The 10,807-nt window shown below is 32.2% G+C and overlaps 1 protein-coding gene across 2 annotated transcripts; it reads right to left on the bottom strand.

Moving 5' to 3' along the window:
• Nucleotides 1-2,625: 2,625 nt before the first annotated feature.
• On the bottom strand, nucleotides 2,626-6,004 carry LOC129284541 (origin of replication complex subunit 6). Of its 2 annotated transcripts, none has more exons than XM_054920056.1 (10): nucleotides 5,758-6,004; nucleotides 5,626-5,672; nucleotides 5,415-5,537; nucleotides 5,222-5,302; nucleotides 4,942-5,053; nucleotides 4,794-4,856; nucleotides 4,613-4,700; nucleotides 4,385-4,455; nucleotides 3,349-3,445; nucleotides 2,626-3,163 (listed from the first exon to the last, which is right to left on the bottom strand). In XM_054920056.1, the coding sequence occupies exons 1-10, from the start codon at nucleotides 5,875-5,877 to the stop codon at nucleotides 3,060-3,062; spliced, it is 906 nt and encodes a 301-aa protein (XP_054776031.1). In that variant the 5' UTR covers nucleotides 5,878-6,004; the 3' UTR covers nucleotides 2,626-3,059. The 2 variants fall into 2 exon arrangements, with proteins under 2 accessions (XP_054776031.1, XP_054776032.1); XM_054920057.1 differs by having other exon boundaries at nucleotides 2,653-3,163; nucleotides 5,415-5,519; nucleotides 5,758-6,001.
• Between the last annotated feature and the right edge of the window lie 4,803 nt (nucleotides 6,005-10,807).

Below are 10,807 nucleotides of genomic sequence, written 5' to 3'. Positions count from 1 at the left end.
ATTAAAATGTAGCTTTGTATTTATATTTAGAAGGGAAAATATACTAAAATATCCAACAATTAACACACCAAATCTGTCCCAAAATTTATACACAAATGAAACTCCAAAACTAGGTCAATTAGACACATTTTGGAAAGTCAATGAAAAGTGTTGACTTTTATTTAATTACTTTCAAACCAAAATGAATTTATAAAATATAATTTGACCACTCTTCGCACTTAAGATACAATTTTTTTAATTTTCTTATATGTTTTCTCATAAGTTTAATTTCTGGATTAAAATACCCCTGTATACAACTTCAACACTTGTGCAATTTTCTCACTGTTAACACTAAATGCATTCCATGGGAAATAAAACATGACAAAATAGGCCGTAAATAGATAGATAAAATGTGTAAATAATCTATTTTATCATAGACCAAAAGCTCTTTTGGATTTTTTTTTTTCCAAACATCCTTTCAAAATTTTCTTTGAGCTTTTAATATCCGAAATGAATATAGCTCTATCGGTGAAGCAAGTATGAAGAATTATGCAGTATGAGCCTAATTCTCTTTTGGGTAACACTCTCAAAGTAAAATACATTGATTCTTCACATAATCTAACCTTCAAAAAGCCATACAATGCTTCATGGTTTTGGAAAGAAATTTTTGAAACAACAAATCTCATCAGAGATCATCTAACATGGCAAGTTGGAAATGGGGAACATATGTCGATTAAACATGCTAAATAGTGGTCTACCAGAAATGCGAATATAGGACCAGAGCTAAATATTATTAGTGGTAGATTTGATTATCACAGGAACTAATCCTTGGAAGAAGTTGGAATGGAATCTTCCCTTGCTCAATAGATTATGTGAACCAAGAACAGTTCAGGAAATTTCTCAATATTCTATTTCTTTCCATGACAAACAAGACAAACTTCTTTAGAAGGGTGGAATTTCTGTGAAAATGGGATTTCACTTTTCATATGGAGGGATGATGTGCACAAGTCTATCCCCACCTGTGACATCCTCGCCAATCACCATCTTCTAAACTCAACTTTATGCCCTTTTGGTTCTGACATTCAGGAATCTCTTAATCACATTTTTTGTGGCCGCCCCTTTACCAAATCAAGCTGGTTTGGCTCTCTCTATTAATTCCACTATTATTTCATAGCAAGGACTAATTGACTGGCATATCTTTGTCTCTAATGTCTTCATCGCTCTTCCCAGCATCATATCATAGAAGGAACTTTCCTTCTCTTACATTTGACTTGGAGTAAAGAAAACATAGCCATTCATCAAGGACTACATTTTGTCCGTCCCAAATCATCAAGGAATTTAAGGGTCAACTTAACTACCTTAAGTCTGTGTATTTGGAAGTCAAAAGCTAAAACACCTAAAATTGCTCACACTGGCAATTCTCAAACCATACTTACACTGGACAGAATTCAGAATGCAGGGACATAAGAGCAACTCTAAAATGGAAGATAAGGCTAACAAAGTTAAAAAAAAAAAAAAAAGCATCTTACCAGTTGTGCGGCTGTCATCTATTTAAATGATGAAGAGCTTCTTCGATTTTTGATTATACGGTCCCCCAACACAGATCCAACTTGCCTTTATGCTGCATGTATCCAATCCGTCTTGCACTGAATGTGTACTTTTTTCAATTTTTTCTTATGCTTCAGATCCTTTGGTAGCCAATCCCTTGCTTGGACATCTAGATATCATCATTCACAAATGAGGTTTTGCTCCATTTCTCTTCAAGGAGAATCAAGATGTCAGAGATCGGGATGTTCATTATCTGCTCTGCTACTTTTGATATGCCTCTATCATCAAGCTTACTTTTTTCTTGGTCTTATGACTCTTATAATGTCTTCCTTTTCATTAATGACTTTTACATCGTACTTACCTTTTATTTTATTAATATCATTTGACTTTTTTCCCAAAAAAAAAAAAAACAAATTGGATCTTATCCAAACATACTCTAAGATTTCCTGAGTGAAGGACTAATATGGTTGAATTCTTACCTTCAAGTTATTGATTTTAGTGAGGACTTCTATCTCAAATGGAATCATGCAGTAAAGTAGGAGGTTCTAACTCAAATAAGAACATAGTTTTTGTGTGAAACAGAATGTTATAGAATTCTATTGAGTATAGATTGAAATTAAGTACGGCATGAATATTGAGAAATATATTACCTGAATTGACATTAGCTTTCAAAATAATTTAGTTTACTGAGTCAAATTTAGTCTTTAACATAAAGATTTAGATGACAAATAAAACTAATTTGTATTAGTTTCATCGAGTTTAGGTTCCATTAATGGTAATCTAACTGACATGTATGGAGCATAATTGTTTGGAGCCTATGTAGACATGGAGACCAAGATAAATAAGTATTCTCCTTCCCTAAAATCAACAATCTCGCTAGTGATTAAGGAAAAAAAAAAAAAAAGTCATTTCCATCAAACTGTTAGTTTTTATTGCATTTTAAGTAAAAAGAAAAAAAAAATTTAAAAAAAAGGGAAAAAAGTAGCTACAACTTGTCTCGATGCAAGAGTGTTGTGTTCAAATTAAAAAATTGGAATTAGAAAAATGAAGGGAAAGCATACAATCATTCAAATTATTTACATATATCACGGTTTCTACACAAAGATTGTCTAAAACTAAATCTGACAAATTAAATTTACTGTGTACCTGTTCTAATATAATATGCAGGTATTTAAATAGAAGACAGGCACTGACGTGAAAATAGAATCAAATAAAGTTATGCGCAGTGTAACATAATAAAAAAAATTGAGCAAACAAGGAAATATAAAAAATGGATATTCACATAATAGCCTCCATCTGAAATCAGAGACATGTTGCAGCTAAAACTCTTTGAAAGGGAAGCACGTCTATACAGAATTATTTTTATAAATTAATGCTTTTGGAATTCCAAACAATAACTTGAAGATGAACTGGAGGGGAAAAGGTCCATCAAACCATTCGCAACCTTCTTTCGCTCAGATATTCCATCTTGATCAATCTCTTGTCATTCTATGATGCATCAAGTCTCATCAAGTTGTTCATTTTCATATTTTTTATGAAAATGAGTCCAACGCATCTAACACAGCCTCCAACTTGTCAGTCTCAGGAGCTTTCTTGGTAAAATTGAGACGAGTCTGCCGGCAACGCTTCTGAGGAACTAGTGAAAGGAACAAAGCTCAGTTATATCATTTGAATGTCAATAATGGAACAAGAGAACAAGATGAAGTTACTTAAAAAAGTACAAGTTGAGAAACATTGTTGAGAGTTCTGCAAAGCCAAGCTGAATATCTGAAAAACTAAAACTAAATTTGGTCACAAAGAAAGCACAAAATGCGTCCGTACCTTCTGCTTTGTTTTGATCCTTGGATACAAGTACTGAAGACTTCCATTTGTCATATTCATGTTTTTCCATTTGTTTGCGCTTCTTATAGCTTGAAAGCTGGAGAATGCAAATAGCTGAATTCAATAAAAGATTTCACGGCATAGTAGAAGATAATTCATTCTTCATGCAATCGGACCAATAACTTCTAAAAGTAGTGTCTCAGCAACCAGCTGAATATGAACATATGACAATGTTACATGTTGAATAGTTAAAATGCTACAGAATGGCAATGGCAAAAAATAATGTTACATTTGACTGTAACACACTGTCCTCACTTTTTAAACAGGAACCAAGGTGGATAATACTACATAATGGATAAACTCATTTCATATTTGCTTATTCAACTGCACTTTCTGGTGTCCACATTTCCCACAATTCTCACACATTACCTACTATAATGAATCAGTTAAGAATGAAGCCTTTGCCTAATAGAAAGAAGGCCTTCCGATGAAAAACTGCAATTGCACATAGGTCATGACCTTACAGACAAGCCCAGTCGGTTTATTACGCAGAAACTAGAAAGAGTAATTAGTCAGTTCCCTATATCAAAATTAATGGAAACTAGGAGGAGCATGTGACTGGTGAATGTTAACCAAACTGAACCTCTAACTTAGTAGCAATCTGTAGGCTCATCAATCATATACTAGTCATCCCAGTTGGCCTTTAGTACATGCTATTATTGTTATATATCCTTAGTGATAAAAAAAAAAAAAAAACTCTACCTTGGATTGATGATTGATGGAACCCAACAAAGTAACTACACTCTCCACTTAAAACATAGCAAGGCAGAAACAAGATAAAAAATAATCAATGTGATCTATGATCTTTTTTGCCCCCGCAATTATGTAAATCACAATGGCGTAGAGTGTATAAAACATAGTAGATACTTGAACAGAGTTTGCATAGTGGTGTCTCACTGAGCGTAGAATAGACCAGATTAACTTAACTATTAGAAAAGAGTATAGGAACTCAAATAAAGGTAGTTGTAATAATTACATTTGGTCCTTCATCAGACGAATAACCTCCATCTTCAATTCTCCTTTTTTCTGGCAACGCATCCAATAAATCTGAACAAAAATTTTAACTTCAGTTCTTTTAATTTTGTGTTGGGGAAGCAAAAGATATATTACTAGGTCAACATTGATAGGAAAACTCAAGGAACACTTCAAACACCACTTGGCGCTCAATTAATGCAGTGAAATGAAAGATGCGACAGGAATCTACCTCGATTTGTCTTTACTTCTCTCGGATTCTTCTTTTCTTTGGCAACTCCAAAAATGTCATAGCATAGGTCCTTCATGGAAGTAGAAACCTACAGTGGACATTCAGAATCAGTTCAAGAGAACTAAAATCAAACTGGAACTTTCATATTTATACAAGATACCAAAGTTTATATAGCGCTTACACTAGAGAATTCAGATTCAGATGTACCACATTGTTCGATTAACTTAAGCTTGTCTACTTTGAGCTGCAAAATAAACAGTAATAACTGGTTAAACCACACACAGAAACAATTCATATTCTATCTTAGGGTATATGGGAAATGTAGGTACCTTGTGTTTTTTTGCACATAAATAAAAAGCAACGGCAGTGAACACCGGACGAGTAAAGTCAGCACTTGCACGTCGAGAAGCAGGCAATGATGACAGAAAACGTTCCTTGTAACTGAAAAGAATACACACACAATAAGGCATCTCTAATTCCTTTAGCAACATAAGCACAATTGAAACAGAAACAATGAGCAAATTCTAATCCCCTTAGAAATATTTCGTCAAACATCTAGTAGGTATTGTGCTGCAAATGGTGAAAGAGTAAAAGGAAAATTGAACATACAGATTCAAACCGTCTCGAACATTTGAAATAATTCGGACACACCCAAACTGAATTGCTAATTCTCTGACATCAAGCTTTGCCCTGCACCACCAAATGATTTACAATTCAGTAAACATCCATTCAGGTATAGCACGAACCATACAATTGATAATTAAACAGAAGGAAATCCCATGAGAATAGAGACAAAACCCACTTGATGCCGAAACCATTGTGTAACAAGTTGTAAGATCTGATATATGCCTTTTCCGACATCCCACTTAGCCTGATGGCACTTGATCGATCAAACAAGGCGCCCATCCTGCAGGATAGAATACATCTAAACAATAGAACCAAAAAAACCCATTGAAGGAACTCAACTAAGCAACGAAAATTTAGCCCAAAAAACTAAGCAACGGCACAAGTACCTCGTGGCGGCAATTTCCAAGCAAATTATAGCTTTACAAACTTCCCCCTACAGGCAAAAATTAACACGCTGAATAGTTGGCATCTGGAATACGTAATTGAAAGCCAGAGTTTCAATAGGAGACTGAACTTACAACTCCAATGACAGAGGAATCGAACTGAACATCGCATAGGCGCCGGAGTTCCAACGCTTTTCGCACAGCGAGTTTGGAATCTGATAGTCCGAGCTTCTTGGCTATCTCTGACATATCCATTTTCCTGAAATTCCCTCGGCAGAATGGAGAAGAAGATCTGTGCTTTGAAAGGGTGAATCCAGGATTGAATGAAATGAACAACGTAGATGAGGTAATGGCATTGGCGGGAACGCGAGCTCATATTGCACTTTTACCTTGAATATTCTCGCGCGCAGAGTTTTGCGGAAAACTTTTGGCGCCTCGTCGAAATTGTTGACGGAAATGTGATTCCATGAGTTTGAAGTTTAATTTAATTATTATTTATTCTGAAATTTTAATAGAAAAATCGAACAGCGGCACTTAACAACTAAAATAAAAATAAGTTTATAAATAAAATAACAAAAATATCTTCACTTTAAAAAAAAATCCTCCTCCACGACTACTAACACCAAACATTGGTATTTGTCAAAATTCCAGCCACCAATGAAATCACTAATACCCCATTTCGTATGCTGAAAATAATTTTGGTAAAAATAAAAATATATACTAAAATGAAAATGAATATAGGTTTAAAAATAGAAAAAATGACAGTAAAATCCCTTTAAATTATCGAAATGATATATTAGTCTCACGAAATGGTATAATTCTCCTGAAATCCCAAAAGATGTTTCTATCATTAGAGAATTATATGAAATGAAATTTTTGCCCTTTATTCAAATTTTAAAATAAATTCACAACTTTTCATTTACAATTTTTGTTCTTATATTAACAATTTTTGTTTCTAAATTTGCAACAATTTAAAGCCATTCACAAGTCCTAATCTGCAAGTCTTGATATATATCAGGTGTTAAAATTTCGCAACTTTTCATTCACAACTTTTGTTTCTATATTAACAATTTTTGTTTCAAAATTCATAGCAATTTAATAACCATTCGCTCTTTGCATCTGCAAGTATTGATATGCATCATGTGTTGAAATTTCACAACTTTTCATTCACAACTTTTGTTCATATATTACCAACTTTTGTTTCTAAATTCACAACAATTATATAGTCATTAGCAAGTCTTGATCTACAAGTCTTGATATGCATCAGATGTTAAAAATTCATAACTTTCAATTCACAACTTTTGTTCCTATATTAACAACTTTTGTTTCTATATTAATAACAATTCAATAGCCATTTACAACTCTACACCTGCAGGTCCTAATATGCATTAGGTGTTAAAAATTCACAATTTTTGTTCATATATCAACAACTTTTGTCCTTAAATTCACAACAATGCAACAAGGAATTATAATTTATTAGTGCCCTCTATAAATTGATTAAATCAGCAAAAATGAATTACCATTCTAATCCAAGAAATAAGAACTTTCAGTAATTTAAATGACAAGAAAACCTTAAAAAGTGACAACTATCTAAGGTTTTGTTGTTAGTTACATCATCTACAACTTGCATAAAAAATACCCTACAACCCTTTTAACAAAAATATATGATGGGTTGAATCTTCTATATATAAGATGTCTTAGTTATATCATATTCACAATCCAAAAAAACAATAGTCATCTTTACACACTATACAAGACAAAAGCCAGTTGAATTTACAAAATATGCACAAAACGGGTGTCATATACACATTATATCCTAGCTTGGATTAAGATTTCTATAAGTCTTGCGTGTATGACCTGGTTAATAGCATAGTGAACAATGAGAAATCTTATTGTTCCTATATTTGTATGGAAACTTCTGGGCAATGCTATATTTGTACAATGCTTTTTTAAAGGCTTCAACATGAGGAAAGGTCTACCCTACACCTGATAACAAATCCCTCCGCTTAAAAGAATTATGCTCTAGCATCAATGTAGGTGTACTTTGTCCTTCACATAGTAATATTAGATGTTCTCTAGAAGTTTGGTAGGTTAAACACTCTCCACCACTTTCAAAGGCTACACATTCAAAATCATGATCTTCAATAGCAAGGGAAGGAGAGTTTGAATCTAACTAAAAGTGACAAGAATTGATCCATCATGCATTCACAATCTATCCAACTTCATGTGTCATTTACATTTATATTGACAATCATAACTTTAATTACTAAAATAAAAACTATCCTATAACAAATGACAGCTTTGTTTAGAGGAATTAACATAGTAACTTATACTAGTGCTTCCTCAATTGTTATTTCTCTACTATCATTTCCTTTACAACTTATATATCCATGATTACTTCCAACATTTGATCAAATGGGGTAGCAATTCCACCATCATCAATGAGGTCTACAAGGGTCATTTCATCAAATCTCACAATGTATTTCATGTCACTCAAATTATGTTAATGTCAAACAAGATGATATCATTATTTTAAATTCTTCAAGTGTCATTTCTTCTCTTATCATTTTTATCCTCACACTCCCCCCATCATATTGTATTTTACCTTTAATATTTTTAACAAAATATCCCCTTATGTGTAAATAACAAAATAGTTCCTTTTCAAAACTAGAAGCAAAAGAAGCCATTTCTCATGCCAATCTACAATAATGAAATAGCCATTCATCAACATGTCTATTTCCTAAATATCATGATCACATATCTGTTATGTTTTATCCAACAAGCATTCTTTTTATATTCACAACTTTATATTAGTTACTCACAACTTTGATTTATACATTTACAATACAATTGAAAATGATATATCATTTATCATTTATCCATGAGTAAGCATTCGTACCCACGTATAGCAGAGAAAATGAAACCACAATCATGGAGAAAAAATGAAGACCTCAATCATTTATGCACATTAACCCATATCAACTTCAACTATCATATATGGGAGGAGAAATTTCCAAGGAGGAGAAGAAATTTTTCCACATACAGTAGAGCTAATAGAGGAAGAATTATTGCTTATATATACCCACGCATAGTAGCTCAACAAACAAAAATCACCCATGTATAGTAGCTCAAAAAAAAAAGACAAACAAAAAGGAGATGCAAAAGCAAAAGTAGAAGAACTAGAAGAAGACCACCAAGAAGAGAAGAAGAGGAGAAAAAGATGACGATAAAGTGGAGGCAAGGATGTGCACCAATTACTCTGCATTGAGGCTTAGGATTTTTATATTATTTGAGGGCAATTTGATCATTTTCTTTAATTACCTAATGATAGAAAAACTACATGGGACTCTAGGGTAATTATGCCATTTCGTGGAACTAATATATCATTTAGATAATTTAAAAGGATTTTTCTATCATTTTCCCTTAAAAATATGTCTGTGTGTTTATGAAATCCTCATATTATTTTTATCAAAAATATGTACATTTATAATATTAAAAGACCAAAATACCCTTACTTAAAAAAACCTTAGACTAACAAAACCACCATCCACCACCATCAAAGTCACCATCCTTAGTAGAAATACCATCCATCAACAACTCAAATCAAACAACCTTTTAAAGCAAAAACAACAATTAAAGACAAAGAGTTAAAGATGGTGAATCGAAGGTGTGGTTGAAGATCTAATTGTCATTATCATTGAGATCTCGACAAAGAGGAGGTCTATCGTCGTAAAGACAAAGTGGGGAAGAAAACAAAGATAAGCTTCAACCATGACTTAGTAGTCATCGTCATTGCCATTTGTAAAGGAGAAGAACATCAAGGTTTTGTTAAGAAGGTTGGAGTTTTTCTCAAAGAAGATCATTGCTGCTTGGACCTAGAAGATTGAGAGGTAGAAATTGAGTGCGAAGAAGATTGTGACAGACAAACTCACCACTATCAATAGAGGAGGTTGCTGCCAACTTGTCGTTGAGAAACTTGCTAGAAGTGAGTAAGAAGTCAATAGGAAAGTTGACAAGAGATGAGGGAGGAAGGGGTAAAAAATGAAAAATGGAACATGGTACTTAGGTTTTATCATGAAAGACTATTAAATTAGAATTGGAAATCCATCATATCAAACAAACATTTTTCCTATTTTTATTTCTATATCTGTAACCATACTATCCATTTCCATTATAGCAAATGGGTAATAAGGGTGCATTTAAATACATGAGGAATTGGATTTGAATTCGAACAAAATCCCCCATTTGGATATATAAAATATTTGGACCAAATTCAAATCTATATTTTATTATAACTTCTTCATAATTTCAAGTTCCTTTTAACACTAGTTATTTGAAATTCCACATACTATAACCTTATCATATTATTCATGTTTTCACTATCAGTACATCAATTATTATCACCACTCCTATCATTTCTTGTTCTCATGTCTCATTGATTGAAAAATAGGTAAGCTTATCTCTTTCGATCTTCCATTTTTGCTTTAAATCTTAACTCATCTCTCTTTTATCTTTAAAATTTTTTATACTTTTCAAACAAAAGATTTTAAATACATAAATTTTAAATGAAATATTTTAAATATAAGATTCTAAATTTAAAATTTAAATTCAAATCTGTCAATCCAAATGTTAACTTATGGTAATTAGGGGAATTTGAGCCTATAACCCCTTAACTCCCAAACAGGTTTATTGTCACCAAATCTATTTAATTATATGAGGCAAAGAAATTACTCTATCTATTAAAAAATGTAAGATATTTTTATTGAATCTTGCTCTCTAATAAAATAATTATTTTTCTTCAAACTAAACCTATATTTTCATTGTTACCCCTATTTAATAGGTGTTTCACCTGAAAATTAATATAAAGTAATTTATTCAATAGGGATATTTTTGAAAAAAAGGCAATGATTACACCTTAAAAAACTAAAAATGCCTTACATTTTTGAATATACAACCTCTCAAAAAGTGCCTTATATTTTTGAATAGAGAAAGTATATATGTAATAATTTTAGCTTCCAAATCACAATTCCTTGTTGCAACATAAAACTGACTCATTAAATTATTAGCCTAACTTGTCATTTTACTAATTTTACTTGTTAATCTATCATGGTCAATTGCAAATTATCAAGTTTGAAAGTTCAAGAATTTCATAAGTTCTCATTTATAAATTGACCATTAAACGTTA

Source organism: Prosopis cineraria, unplaced genomic scaffold (genome assembly GCF_029017545.1).
Source record: "Prosopis cineraria cultivar Desert tree isolate PC_DT_omini unplaced genomic scaffold, ASM2901754v1 PC10, whole genome shotgun sequence".
Lineage (NCBI taxonomy): Eukaryota > Viridiplantae > Streptophyta > Magnoliopsida > Fabales > Fabaceae > Prosopis > Prosopis cineraria.
The sequence above is the reverse complement of the archived record's forward strand: the minus strand, read 5'-3'. Positions and strand labels throughout refer to the sequence as shown.

Excerpts from the sequence above, each read along its gene's own strand:
- LOC129284541 (XM_054920056.1), bottom strand. The coding sequence starts at position 5,877 with ATGGATATGTCAGAGATAGCCAAGAAGCTCGGACTATCAGATTCCAAA. Across the intron at positions 5,054-5,221 it reads GTTCGAGACGGTTTGAATCT|TTACAAGGAACGTTTTCTGT; the intron begins GTATGTTCAATT and ends TATTCTTTTCAG. Across the intron at positions 3,164-3,348 it reads GGATCAAAACAAAGCAGAAG|TTCCTCAGAAGCGTTGCCGG; the intron begins GTACGGACGCAT and ends TCCTTTCACTAG.